General features: G+C 44.3%; 1 protein-coding gene across 1 annotated transcript in view; it reads right to left on the bottom strand.

Moving 5' to 3' along the window:
- The window catches only part of LOC147012881 (sucrase-isomaltase, intestinal-like), a 465,156-nt gene that overhangs the window by 235,910 nt on the left and 214,021 nt on the right, over nt 1-15,225 (bottom strand). Inside the window, exons 14-16 of the mRNA XM_085853461.1 lie at nt 2,749-2,861; nt 2,315-2,440; nt 1,120-1,251 (exon numbers count right to left, since the gene is read on the bottom strand). Of these exons, the coding sequence (XP_085709587.1) occupies nt 1,120-1,251; nt 2,315-2,440; nt 2,749-2,861 (371 nt within the window). The remainder of the gene's footprint in view (nt 1-1,119; nt 1,252-2,314; nt 2,441-2,748; nt 2,862-15,225) is intronic.

Raw genomic sequence — 15,225 nt, 5'->3', positions numbered from 1 at the left:
TGTTCGATTAAATTCTTCTTTCCAACCCTTTAAGCAAATGGTGCACCAACATCTCATGTCATCCCCATCCTGAAGTGAAATATTTTCTACCCACTTTAACCCAACCTCTTTCAACCCTCTTATGCTGCACCTGCAGGTTAATGTTTCCTCCCCATCCTCTCTCCTATTTACTGTTTGTTAATTCCTTTGCTTTTGTCGAACTGTAGCCCCGCGTACAGTCCGTTGTCTATGTACCCTCTATCACCAAACTCACCCTTCCACAAGCCGAGCTAGATCTTTAATCCAAAAAAATTACCTTGCCTTTTGAAATTTTAAAGCAACAAAAAGTCAAATTTCAAAAAGTTATCCTTGACTTGATGAGCAATGATGACATTATAAACTTTACATCTTAATATGAAAAATGCAATATCACACAGCAAATAAGACTTGAATAAGCTTGAAGTAATTTGCATTGAGGTAGCCATGACTTGTTTCTGATTGGATGAAATGATGGTACTTGTTCTTTGTAGGCATTTGTGTCCTTCTTTGTTTTGCAATGGTGAATTAGCCTTGTGTTGGCTTAGTAGTTATGGTGGCGGCTTGGGATCCTAGGGTCCTGAGTTCAAGCCTCGTTGGCCACTGAATCAACACACCAGGGGGTTGACTCAGCCTGTCATCCTTCCGAGGTCGGTGAAATGAGTACCAGTGTGCACTGATAGAGGGGCACTGCATCAGCGACAAAGTCGCGCTTCCAAGAAATGATAGCTACCCTGGCAGCTAAACTGCCATACGCAAGAAGAAGAAAAATGGTGAATTTTTCTTCATGTAAAGATGAAAAGTGAAAAGTTTTGAAAATGAGGAAGTATAGCAACACCCAGTTAATAAGGTTCACCGGGGTTTTCAAAATGAATAGCCGGGTTATAGTTCAGTGCTTGTGAAAGAGGTTAGAATATGAAAAATTAATAACTCATTTGGAAATATCAGTTTCAGTTGTCACCGAGGAGAAGGAGGTAAGTTCATAAATTCAATGTGGGTGGCATCAAGTTAGCTTGAAAACACAATTACATTAACTGTAAACACAGCTGATGATCATTTGGGTCGTTAAAAGTCATGCATGTGTTGTTGAAGCTCTGGACCAACCAGGATGAGTATATAATGCTGGTCATTGGCATGGAGGTCCTGCACAAACTCAGGCAGCTGTCCCCACTTGACAGAGTCAATGGTAAAATCTTTGTGGTCTTCCATATAATCGATGTCGACACACTGTATGTCCTGCACAAGGAAAAACAAGAATGTTGAGAATTGGCATAAAAATACATTTCATAAGATACAAGTAGAAACGTGAAACACCCAATAACATGGAGTTAACATAATATGTTTGGAAAAATACATGTACACCGAAGGTGTGTTATATGTGCCTGGTGTTGTCTTAATGGTTGGGTGGTGAGCTTGGGATCCTAGGGTCCTGAGTTCAAATCCTGCTTGGCTGTTGAATTAATACCTGGTGGGGTTGACTCAGCCTGTCATTCTCCTGAGGTCGGCAAAGTGAGTACCAGCTTGCTGGGATGAATGAGCCATTTGAGTATCCTACGTTGGAGTGGTTGCCCATCCAGTGTTATGCCGAATTGCCCAGGAGCCTGCTTCTGCAGCACCAATGCTCTGTACAGAGTATGGTCCCAATGGATGTAAGGTGTGTTATGGAGTTTATTTATTTGCTACCATTTGTTTCTTCAAGATGGCAATTTAATAACAAATTGCAGGTGTAGTGAAGGATGCTACTGGGCAGACCTACAGAGGCCATTTGTTCGGAGCATGTAGTTTTGGTGAAAGGTAAATAGACCGATGGAGGTTTAAACTTGGAAAATGTAACATATAAGCACATCATCACAGCATTCTGGTGTTGTTCTTGTGTTTTTGATGAGACATGAGTGTTACTGTAATCAACTGTAGTCATCACTAAAGTATTTGTAATGCAGTATTTCCAACAGTTAGGATGAGTGATGAGTGGGATGAGGTTAGCCAGTGAAGATGCAAAAGAGATATGGAAAAAATGAAGGAAAAGAAGGAAACAAAACAAAACAATAAAAGAGAACAAGAAAAGATGGAAGAGTTGAGACACTCAACAATAAAGTCACATGATGTGAATTTTCCATGAGCAGAGAGAAGGCCTTTGAGCCAAATCGACTCGGTGAAGGCCATTTCTTTCAGGCCAGATGTCTTGATTTAAAAAAATAAACTGGTTGAGAATGAGCAAAGATTAGGAGATGTTGTCTTAATCCCCATCCGTGGTTAAAAAGATAAGGAAGTCAGAAACAGCCATCGAGAATGCACCCACGTAAGGGATTCCAGCTTCTCGGTTGCGTTTCACCGTCGCCTTCGTTTCATTCAGGTCTGCATAACCCCAGCGACTCAGCTGAAAGCCAAGACCCCAGTATGGAGGCATTAGCGGTCGACCCACGACCTGCAGGAATCAAATCCATATTAATGGATTTGAGAGAAAGCAGGGCCAGTAAGCAATTTAATAAATACACTGAAATGCCACAGGTGTGTACATTTGATTCTTATTTCATCAATGAACAAACTGCACTGTGCAATCTGGTGAACTTATGGCCTACAATGTTATTTAATCATGTGAAAGGCCTACGTCACGGGTCCATGGGTAAAAGAAGGCTCCCATTATTGAGTGCTTCTTCTCACTGGAATAAAATTTACCGTGGCGTATTAAATCGATCAACCTCATGTGTATTAGAAATGGAGTGGCATGCTCACCTCCAAGTATTGGCTGACCACATCTTCAGGTGTCGGTCCCATAAACAGGTAGAAATCCAGAATACCCCCGATGGTCCGAAATGTAATTGCTGGGAGAGGTTGGACTGTGGCTTCTGTTGGAAGAAGTAGAGTAAATACAAAGCCATTATTCTCAACAGCCTGTACCATCTGCTCACGATGAAACATCTCCAAAGAGCTTTCCCTGAAGGACAGCAATTTGCGACGGAGCCGACGGCGACCGTTGACTGAGAGGCCTGGAAGAGCTGTGATAGTTTTCCATTAAGGATTAAAAGAGTATTTTAATCAAGATGAAAAAGCAAGCCACCGAGGGCCGGTAATAAAAGTCTGAGAAAATAAAATCAATGTCGCAAACCGCTGCCCAGGTATTCCAAATCTGAAAGACTGGTGCACGATCCGCTTCACCTGACGGGGCTTTTCTGAATAGCTTTAACCTGAGCACAGAACACACACGGCCCAATTAATTTGACTGTGACTGTGGCTATAATTATTTCTCAATAGTAGGGTGAAATTACAATTAAAATGATTAATGGACATTTGATGAGGATTTTCAACGGTTTACCGCTCATCCGATCAGCTGGACGCGCCATGGGCTAAAGCACTGCCTTAAAAGGAAAAACCGTGGCCAAATCAATTCGAGCCATGGAGCTAATGATTCTGTAAACGCTCGAATGGCATCGTGATCAGGGTGATTTATATGGACGGTGGGTCGAAAAGCTGAAAAGGCCACTCATATCTGCCCAGAAGGATGGAAATATTTGTCAAATTGGCTGTTTGCAAGGCAGTTGATAGTTCAGAAAACGGGCATGACCATGAGAAGAACATGTCGGTGAAAGATAAACAATTACATATATGACGATTAATAAATTCCCAATGAATTGGCATTTGCTCATGAAAGACTGCAGTTATCTACAGTAATTCGACCCATTTCAGGGAGGGTGTTTGTTCGTTGGGAGCAATGAAAATCAATTTACCTTTTGATTTGCCAATTAACAAGTGCAATTACACAATGATGAACAATCAAAAATATTTCTTCCATTACAAGTAATAGCTGCACCGTTTATGTGGTGAACCTTTCAATCAAGACCACCTGACGCACAAACAGGGATAATTGCTATAGTTGAACGGATGATGAATACGATGCCCTTCCCGGAAACTTTCAGATACCTGGAAGGTTTAGAGAATGGCAGGCTGAGGCAGTGAAGGTCCAAACGGAGCCTCGGATGAGTATAGAGCTTTTGGCGTTTAATGGTGGACCATAGTCTAATCTGATAATATCCATGGAGACTTATGATGTGACGATGGCATTTCGCTAATAATTTGGCCGCAGCTGGGGCTCCCATGAAATGTCTGTTAAAGGTAATTTGAAGAACTCATCAAGAAAGAATTCTGGTCCATCTGTCTGTACATCTCGCTGACTCTCTCTAACTCTTTCTCCAAGTTTCTCCCCTGTAGGATGCACATCCTATGAGTAACCGCTTCCAAGTTAAACTCCAAAAATCCAAACATTACAGCACATCTCGACTCATCTGTTCCTTGCTTCTCCAGCATGTGGAACCGCCTTCCAGAGGATGCTCAACCCCACTCTTCCCTCCAACAGCTTCTTCACTCTTCCATGAGCCTCGATCTTGTGTATATACATTTTTATAAACACCGAACAAGCAACAAATGTACACCTCGATAGCTTATAAATGAACCATTCGTCCTTTCTCCCATTGAAATCCATCTTCCCTGTGAGTGGTTAATTCACTCGTTATGCAAATGAAAATAGCAAATGATTCACGCAAGACGCGCTACAGCAATTGTGATCAATTAATGCACAAAATTCAATTAAATATATTGTAGAGTCGGCTTGATTTTACATTTTGCAAACAATTCTGAACATTTGTGTTTGGATCATTTCCAGGCCGAATTGAACTTCATTAACGTGAAACACTTGATTGGTTACAACATTCACCCGAAATCTCATGCGTTGGTCACATTGAAGTCTCAAGTGTTGGATCGTTTACAAAAACAATTTAACGCATACACATTGTGAACAGTTGACGAACAGCACATAATCGGTTCAATTGAACCAAAAACATGGCCGTTACACTGAAGCCCAGAGGGTTCACTTTGGCTTTTTCTGAGTTAGTGCTTCTGCAATAGAACTGAGTAACAATTACAAGTCACCTTCAGCAATAAGACGAGCAATATATTTGGTTGGATCGTCAGAGATGAGTGAATTTGGTTTAATGATGTCACATTGTTCTTGTCAGGTCAAGCCATATTATATCTGTGGCTTGCTGCAGCTACCATGTAAACCTGTACCAACCCGTTTCATGGTCGGGTTGTTGGCCACAAAACCATTACCCCCACCAGGTTTTATTGTGAGGAGGGTGTATGGATATGGACACCCAGCAGGATTAAAAACAAAACCTGACAAAGGGAGGAAGAGCTCCTTGTGAGCCAAGACCATCCATTTCTAGTGCCCAACTGTGTCTGTGGATGAACTCCTGCAGTTTGGTTACTATTTTGAGGGGGTTGGTGGCAGGATTTGCACTCTGGCCACCGAAAAACTTTTCACTCCGCAAAACACACTAAAAGTTGCAAAGAAACCTGAAAACCCAATCTGTGGGAGTACCTCCTGCGCAGCAGCACTTCACAAGGCAGCCCACCGGGTGACAGGATTGGGGCAAAGCCTTCGTGACCCCCACTCTTTGATGACAGGAGGGAAAAAATGGGGTAACCTTCCAGGGTCAGAATGCGGAAGTGTGTGTCAGGGTGGTGCTGACGTGCCGTCCACCAGACGGCAGTCTCCTTGGGTTAACCTGAGGCGGTGCCCTTTGGGTGGGTGCCTGGAATGTCCTATCCCGAAGAGAGGATGATCACCTGTCTTTCATCATCTGAGCTCAAGCATATGAACATCCGTATTGCAACACTCTGAGGTTCGGACACCAGATAGTGGCGAGATCGTGGCAGGTGGTTAGATCTACGATTGGTCTGATCGCTCTGATGGTTACCATGCCAAAGAAGTTGCTGTAACTGTGTCAAATAAGCTGATTGAAATGATAATTGAGGTAACACCGGTCAACGAGCGTATTATGACACAAAGGATTCGTCACTCCTTGGGTGTCCATGCCCTGCTCTGTGTATATGCTCCGACTGAGGTGAGTGATCTTACCATGAAGGACGCATTCGATGCCATGACCGAATCTGTGGTTGATCAGTGGCCCAGGCAAGATACTCTTCTAGTCTTGGGGGATTTCATTGCATTGGCTGGAAATGATTGGGATGGTTAGGAGACATGTGTTCGTCCCCATCGGTCTGGAACTTTGACTTGGAATGAAATCATGGACTTAGGGTGGCTGGTTCATGGTTTCATTGCGCACAGGCTCATCGCTGGACTTGGTATTCCAACGCTGGTGGTATGGCAAAAGAGAATGACCGTGTGCTCGATGATGGTCACTGGAGGATGATCCAGGTCTGCAGGGTCTTACGGAGTGCTCAGTTCCTCCATACCGACCACAGGCTTGTGGGAGCAACTCTGAAGTTGCAGCATAAATCCAGGAGAATGGTACCATCCCAGCCTCGGCTGGATGTGGCAAGCTCAAGGATGAGAGGGCAGCTGAGGAGTTTGCGAACAGACCGAGTTGGGATTTGGGGGGTCTGGGTGCTTTGGGGGATCATGAAGAGTTGTGAAGTGCCTTCAAGACCAAAGTCCTTGATGTTGCCGGTGGATGTCTTGGAACTCACCGTAGGGCTAAGAAGAATTTTGCCTCTCATGGGACACTGGATACCAATGACCAGAGTCACAGGGTGATGCTGAATGGCAGAGCTGAGCTGTTCAGGGAGCTGAGGCATAAAACTGTAGTGCATTAAGGGTGGACAAAGAGGCCTATGTGCAAGGAATCTATAAGGGGGTAGAGCATCACCTGTGGTCAAGTGATTCTCATCCTGCTTGCAGGAAAATTCATGCATTGCGTTCCTCCAAGCCCATCCCTCGGTGTACTGCAGTTAGAGCAGAGGATGCTGGGCTCTTAACAGAGGAGTCCGAAGTGAAGGCCAACTGGGCCGGTTACTTTGAGCGGCTGTACCAGGCTGATCCAGCTGCGGTTCAGTTGGATGTCTGGGGTGTTACTATCCCTATTGTTGACCCTCCAATCAACTGTGGTCCACCTTCGTTTGTGGAAACACAGACTGCGGTGAACCGGTTGAAATGGGTAAACCTCCTGGGATTTGTGGCATCCAAGCTGAACTTCTCAAGACTTCTGGAAATGCTGTGCTCGTGTCGTTGCATGCAGTTATTTGCTCTGCCTGGAACACCAACTGACTGGAAGATGGTCCTTGTTGTCCCCCTCTGGAATGGAAGGATGATCGCCAAGACTGCACCAACTTCCAAGGGGTGATGCTGTTCTCAGTGCTGGGCAAGGTCTTTGCTCGGATAATTCTTCATAGTGTTCGCCACCATCTGCTTGAGCACCAGCGTCCTGACCTGACCAGTGTTTGTGGTGAGGGTGTTGAGGTCGTGGAGAGATTCACTTACCTTGGCAGTGATATTCATGTCTCTACTGGCTGTGAGTCAGAGGTTAATAGACGTCTGGGTCGGGCGTGGGGAGTCATGGATTCACTGGATAATGGGGTGTGGCACTGCCAGTACCTGTGCAGGAGGACGAAAGTCTGAGTCTTCAGGTCCTTCGTGCTTCCAGTCTTGCTCTATGGATGTGAGACTTGGACTCTGACCAAGGATCTGAGATGGAGACTTAATACCTTTGGTACCAGGTCTCTTCGGAGAATCCTTCGCTATCGCTGGTCAGACTTTGTGTCCAACGAGCGGTTGCTGAGAGAGATTCAAATGAGATTTGTTACCTGCATAGTCCGTGAGCATCAGCTGCGGCTGCATGGATATGTGGCTCATTTTCCTGATGCTGATCCTGCTCACCAGATTCTCTCAGCGAGGGAGTCTCGTGAGTCAATGAGGGCAATTGGTTGCATTGGTGGTTGCAGCAGGTTGATCGGCATCTCAAGGAGATGGGGATGGGCCAGGCATCTGCCTGGGGGATGGCAAGACGGAGGCCCCTGGAGTACCGACGGAAAGTGGACGCAGTGATGCATTGCTCTGGTGCATGCCCCCATACCTAACCTGACCAGCATCCAGAACAGTCAGCCTTTACACAAAATAGGTCAATGATTGAATGTATCCTTGCTCTTCGTGTCCTCACTTAATGCAAACGAGAGTTTCATCAGGGGCTGCTTGCAGCCTATGTTGATCTCTGTAAAGCAATTGTTTCTGTGATTCAGGGTGCCCTCTGGAAAATTCTTGGTCGCCATAGGGTGCCACCAAGACTGATCAATCTGATGTCTGAACTACTCTGGTACTGAGAATGCTGTGAGATGTGGTGATATCATCTCTGACTTATTTCCAGTTGTTGCTGGAGTTTGTCAGGTGTGTGTGCTGCCCCCCACACTTTTCACAACTTGTATGGACTGGATTCTGGGGAGGATGTTGGAGAGTTCAACTTGTGGTGCATCATTTGGGAATGTCAAGATCTCTGACCTTGATTTCGCAGATGATGCAGTCATCTTTGTAGAGACTCGGGAAATCCTTTTCGGGGGCCTCTACATGCTGAATGAGGAGTCGTAGCCGCTGGGATTATGGGTTTCCTGGGTCAAAACTAACATGCAGGCTTTCATCTTGGATGCTGCTATCTTGTCTGTCACTGTTTGTGGCGAGGATGTTGAAGTCACGAGAGATTCACTTACCTTGGCAGTGATTTTCATGTCTCTGCTGGCTGTAAGCCAGAGGTCAATAGACATACGAGTCGGGCCTGGAGAGCCATGGATTCATTGATCATGGGGTTTGGCACTGCCGGTACCTGTGCGGGAAGATGAAAGTCCGAGTGTTCAGATACTTGGAGCTTCCAGTCTTGCTCTATCGATGTGAGTCTTGGACTCTGACCAGGGATCTGAGATGGAGACTTAATTCCTTTGGTACCAGGTCTCTTCGGAGAATCTTTGGCTCTCGCTGGTCAGAATTTGTGTCTAATGAGCGGTTCCGGAGAGAGACTCAAATGAGATTTGCTACCTGCATAGTCTGTAAGCATCAGCTGCCGCTGTATGGACATGTGGCTCATTTTACTGATGCTGATCCTGCTCACCAGATTCTCTCAGTGAGGAAGCCTCGTGGGTGGAGAGGCCAATGGACTGACCACATGCCGCATCAATGCAGCAGGTTCATCAGCATCTCAAGGAGATTGGGATGGGCCAGGCATCTGCCTGGGGAATGGCCAGACGGAGGCCCCAAGAGTACTGGCGGAAAGTGGACATAGTATTGGACTGCTCTGGCGCATGCTCTCACACCTGACCTAACCTTCGCCACAATCTTCTTCAGCACCAGCGCCTAGAGCATTCAGGCTATACCAAAGAGGTCAACTATTGACCATATTCTTGCTCTTTGGGTACTCACTGAATGCAGAAGAGAGCTTGGCAAGGGCTGCTTGCAGCTGATGTTGATCTCTGCAAAGCATTCAATTCAGTGAATCGGGACTCCTTCAAGAAAGATTTTTGGTCTTCATGGGGTGCCACCAAAACTGATCAATCTGATGTCTGAACTATACTCTGGTACTGAGAGTGCTGTGAGATGTGGTGATATCATCTCCAACATATTTCCAGTTTTTACTCGAGTTTGTTTGGGGTGTGTAATGGCCACTACACCTTTCAGCTCTTGTATGGACTGGATTCTGGGGAGGATGTCGTAGGGATCAAGCTGCGGTGCATCATTTGGGAATTTCAAGATCCCTGACATTGATTTCACAGATGATGCAGTCATCTTTGCAGAGATTCTGGATGTCCTTTTGGGGGTCCTCATGGTACGGAATGGGGAGGGGGCCCTCGACGTGCTGAATACCAGTTTCCTGGGTCAATACTAAGATCCAGGCTTTAAATGACATCTTGGATGCTGCTATCTTGTCTGCACCTGTTTGTGGTGAGGATGTTGAGGACAGGGAGAAATTCACTTACCTTGGCAGTGATATTCATACCTCTGCTGGCTGTGAGCCAGAGGTCAATAGATGTCCGGGCAGGCCTGGCATTCATGGAGACACTCGATTATAGGGTGTGGTGCTGTCAGTGCCTGTGTTGGAGGATGAATGTCCGAGTCTTCAGGTTGTTGGTGCTTCCAGTCTTGCTCTATGGATATGAAACTTGGACACTGACAAAGGATCTGATTCAGAGACCTAACTCCTTTGGTACCAGGTCTCTTCAGAGACTCCTTGGTTATCGCTGGTTGGACTTTGTGTCCATCTCGCGGTTGCTGAAATAGACTCAAATGATATTTGTTACCTGCATAGTCTGTGAGTGTTTGCTGTGGCTGTATGGACATGTGGCTCATTTTCCTGATGCTGATCCTACTCACCAGATTCTATCAGAGAAGGAGCCTCCTGACTGGAGGAGGCCAATAGGCTGACCACATGCCTCGTGGTTGCAGCAGGTTGATCAGCATCTCAAGTAGATGTGGATGGGCCAGGCATCTGTCTGGGGAATGGCCAGACGGAAGCCCCTGGAACACCTGTGGAAAGTGGACACAACGGCATGCTGCTCTGGCGCATGCTCCCATACCTGACCTGATCTGATGTCACATCATTGGGATAACACAGTGTAATCTCAGTCACACATGGTTAGTTTGGGGGAGGATTCCTCTCGGCCATCAGCATCGTCCATTGGAATTGTGAACAAGTTTATAAAAAATAAATTCAAAGTCAAGAGAAACCTTTCAAACAAGGCACCAATTTCTTACTGGGTGGTTTGCCTGGTTGCCTCTTGATGCAGTGATAGTTACACCAAGTGTAAATCTCATTAACCATGTTGATTTCTTCAATCCTTACAAATGTTGTTGTATAATTCAAACAAAAGAACAGTATATTGACGTTTCCCAATGTCCTGGTTGTTTGTGCAATGTGTGCACAAAATCTCTCATCAGTGACATATGTTAGTGTAAAAAGTGTTTGCCATTCATTACAGCGAGATACTGTAAAAACGATTTTTAAAACCACTGTCTCACAAATCAGAACCAGAGCGAAGTCGATGGCACGCCATCACAAATCAACACATTTCCCACCATAAGCAAAGTTGAAAGATGTCATAAAGTTCCACCAGGATTGATCCAATATTAAGTTTTGAGTTAAAAAAAAATTATATATATATATATATATATATATATATATATATATATATATATATATATATATATATATATATATACCCGTTTTTGACCCCTGTGACCCAAGTTCCCACCCCTGGGGCATGAACCGGGAGTTCAATCCAAAGAATCGTTACATATTTGTTGCATCTCCCAATGTTGATTGCACATAGCAAGTTTCATTGAAAATGTTTAAAACGTGCCTGGAATTGCATTTTTAGTATTTGAACTTTTAGACCTCACCCCAGTTGGTGGGGCCAAAAATAATACTGCCCTGACACCTTCTTGCTATAATGTGGTGATCATGACTACCAAGTTTGGTGAATTTCTGCACAACCGTTTAGGAGGAGATATCGTGCCGGACACACGGATGGCCAGACAGACAGAGCCAATTACAATAACTCACTGCTTTCTTCAAGAAGCATGAGAATAATGAAGACACTCACTCATGAGGTATTTTGGTAATGTTTGAATTCTGCAGCAATCAAGTCATCATGCAGAAGAAGACTTTTAACTTGAGGTTGCAAAGTTACTTTTTGGCACATTACCAGTTCACTCGAGGAGATCACACTTTGCAAAACTTATGACAACACCATTCCCAATGGCAAACATCCGGACATCGTCCATGACTGGGTGGCCCAAGCACTGTCCCACCTGGTAACTCAAGGAAATAGCACTTCTCCAAAATTTTGCAATGATCTCTCTTAACTTGCTTCGTAAATGACAGAGTTTCAAGATAGCTGTTTATGAAAAAAGGATCATGATTGCAAATGTCAGAGGAGAGGTGACTGTTCCGGTGCCAAGGAAGTTTTCAAACATAAGTAAGAAGCTATGATATCCTGAGATGTAAAGCAACAAATGCAAGAAAGAAGCTTACGACAAGTACAAAGTTAGGCCCTCAATGCTTCAACAACCGTGGCATAAGTGTGAGACATAACAAGAAAATGGAGGACACGAAGTCAATACAAAGTTATGATATGAAGGGAAATTTAATCTTTTAACAGATTCTATACGGAAGCAAATGAGAAAATATGTAAATATGTTCGTAGCTCGGCAAGTTAATGAGAGTAGATAGTGTCATTGTGAAATTAATTCCACATCCACTGATACTCTCACCCTAACCCTAGTTCTTTGAAACTCTCACCCTAATTCTATGATATTCTTGACCCTAACTTCTATGATACCATTGATCCAAACTCCATTTCTATGATATTCTTGATCCGAACCCTACTTGTCTGATCCTCTCATAATAACCCTATTTCTATGATGCATGTAAAGCAGAACTTTAGACTATGGCCAGGGTGTTGGTAAACAATGCTCTACTTTTCTTTTTTTCAAATGGCACCGTGGGATCTTTCATCGTCCATACATGAGGGTAAATAAGGCCGAAAATACAGCATGCACTTTTATTTCCTCTTTATTTTCCCATCCACACCATTGCACTTTGGACAATGAGATGAATGTTCTCTGTGAAATGTGGCGTGCTTCATAGTGCAGTATGTTGGGATGTACTTGCACTGCACCAGATCACAGTTTAAGTCACGAATGACACTCCAGACAGTTGAGCAGGGAGTGCAAGACCAAATGAGCTATCACAGAAGCCAGATGTTTTCCAAGCATTTTGATTTGCACCGTTTCACACAAGTGGAGTCAAGTATCACATACTGCTCTTTTGAACAGATGGACTTGTAATCTACCCATTCAGCATCTTCGACTTCATGCAAAATCTAAAAATTGTCTTTTGGTCGCAAAAAACATGCTCGAAGGAAAGACGGCACTGGAATAATAATCAAGCATTAGCACAGCGAACGGTACTCTTGGGGTGAAATTGCCGATTCCCATCTCAACCAGGCTAATAATGAATGGACGATATCACATACATTAACATCAGAGCAATCCTGATCATGGAAATACAGATGAGCTGCGAGGGCCACGGATAATCAACATGAAGGTTTTTCAAAACAAATCACTCCCCAGGTAATTTTTTCAGCACATTATGCATTCGTGCTGGACCTCCTCTAGATTCTGGAGTTGGCACCAAACAGTTTGGCAAAGGCCAATGCATTAAAGATCTCTTTTTAAAACAGAGGAAAGAAATTACAATAAAGCTGGCTTCGAGGTAACCTAATGTACCTACGAGTCTGCTTTGCAGATGGGCTTCCATTAGCTCATCCTCAGCTCTATGATCATGCAGGGAACATACATTAGCAAGGCATATCGGGCGCCCAAAAACTACACACATTAATATTGCATCCTCTTTCAAGCAATGAACAACGGAAACTCCTGGTGGATGTTTGGCCTGTTTTCATTTCCCTTGTGTGAGGGAGAGGGAGATAGAGAGGAAGAGAAGGAGGGGGGAGGGAGAGGTGGAGAAAGGTGGAGAGAAAGATAGAGGGGTGGAGAGAGAGGGAGGTGAAGAGAGAGATGGAGGTAAAGAGAGAAGTGAGGGGAGAGAGAGAGAGGGGAGAGAGAGGGGAGAGAGAGGGGGAGAGAGAGAGGGGGAGAGAGAGAGGGGGAGAGAGAGAGAAGGGGGAGAGAGAGAGAAGGGAGAGAGAGAGAGAGAGAGAGAGAGAGAGAGAGAGAGGGAGAGAGAGAGAGAGAGATAGAGATAGAGATAGAGATAGAGATAGAGATAGAGATAGAGAAACAGAAAGAGAAAGAGAAAGAGAAAGAGAAAGAGAAAGAGAAAGAGAAAGAGAAAGAGAAAGAGAAACAGAAAGAGAAAGAGAAAGAGAAAGAGAAAGAGAAAGAGAAAGAGAGAAAGGTGAGGGGGAGCCAAATGGGAGATGCTGGGGGTGGGGGGAGACCCTGTCTGTTTTCATAGGAAGGCATTGATTAACCTATTGACTTAGAGGTTAGCACCTCATAAATTACTCCGATGATTAACCAATGGTAAAACTGCATCCAAAGTGATGTCAGTGGTGATGGTTTTATTAACCTTCCGAATACTGTGTGACCCCTGTGATGTCTGGGCACCGGTCGCACGGGTAGTACACACAAATCCCTGCAAGTATTGTCTCCTTTTCGAACCACAAACTCGAACTGCAATTTCACAAAAGTCAAAACGCTCACATCTCCACCCCCACCCCCTCCCCACCACCACTGCCACCACCCTCACGCTTGCATACTCCAACCATGTTTTAATAAACTACACTGGATTTATTCTGCTAATTCGATATTAATGCAGAAAATGCACAAAGATCTTCCATTTCACACCACAATCCCAAAGTCCATGAGATGCTTCACTGCAACATGAGATGTGCAGACCGGATGTTTAAGCACAACATAGTATCTTTAAGAGGACACCTTCAGCTCGAACTCAGACACGGGTTCTTATACCTTCTTGGAGCATCTTGTTTTCGGTTAAGTTGTGTATTTTCATTCTTTATCTCTTTTAATTACCTGCTCCTCTTCAGTCAAACTGCTCACATTCACTTTTCCGTTCCACTGTTCTCTTGTCTGTGTGATCATCTCCGTAAATCCATTTAGTCTTTCAGGCAGTAAACCACTGCCACTTCATGTTGTCTCACTTGTCAATCGACGATCTTTTATATTCTCGCTGACCTTTTATCCTAACCTAAGATAAACTTGCTTCACAATGATGGGCGGATGTGGACAGCAGATAGAGAATGTCAATGTCCCTTCTTATTATCCTGTTGTAGGTCTGTCTCTGACCCTAATCCACCTGTTCCTCTTTGGCCCATTGTTGGTACCTGCACCGTAGTGTTGACCTCTGGTAATAAAAGTTAATTTTATTCTTCATGTGATAGTCATTATTTCTTCCTTTTTTGGGCCTTATCAACGGAGGTGAATAAAACAATGCCCTTACCATGTATCCCTGGGTCCGATTTACTTCATTGCACCAACGACAGAGTCGTAACAAAACTCCACGAGTTGATATACCCAGCTATACATTTCATTTTGATGTCCTATTTGAAATCATAGCCATTTTCTGGACACCTTTATACAACATAAGGAATTTTGCTTTCGATTCATTTCCCCCATTTCATGAGCACTCTATGATCACACGAACAGTAAACTTTCTCCTTATAGAGTAGTATTTCCTCTGTCAAATATCTACAGAATCTAAAAGAAACATATGATTTAAAACGGCTCAGCTTTACGGAGCTCAGGGGCTCACTCGATGCTCTCTTCTTCAGTCGCGACTGAGCATTTGCTCCCATTGTTACTTGAAGAAGAATAAGAGAGGTTTTTAAAGAGCCCTTACCATGGAGTTAGAAAATACAATGAAAAAGGGAGTGAAGAGGAGAGAGTGGAGAGAG

Source organism: Eptatretus burgeri, chromosome 14, assembly GCF_056783735.1.
Source record: "Eptatretus burgeri isolate ZD-2024b chromosome 14, Ebu_testis_v1, whole genome shotgun sequence".
Taxonomy (NCBI): domain Eukaryota; kingdom Metazoa; phylum Chordata; class Myxini; order Myxiniformes; family Myxinidae; genus Eptatretus; species Eptatretus burgeri.
This window is presented reverse-complemented; position numbering and strand designations above follow the sequence as displayed.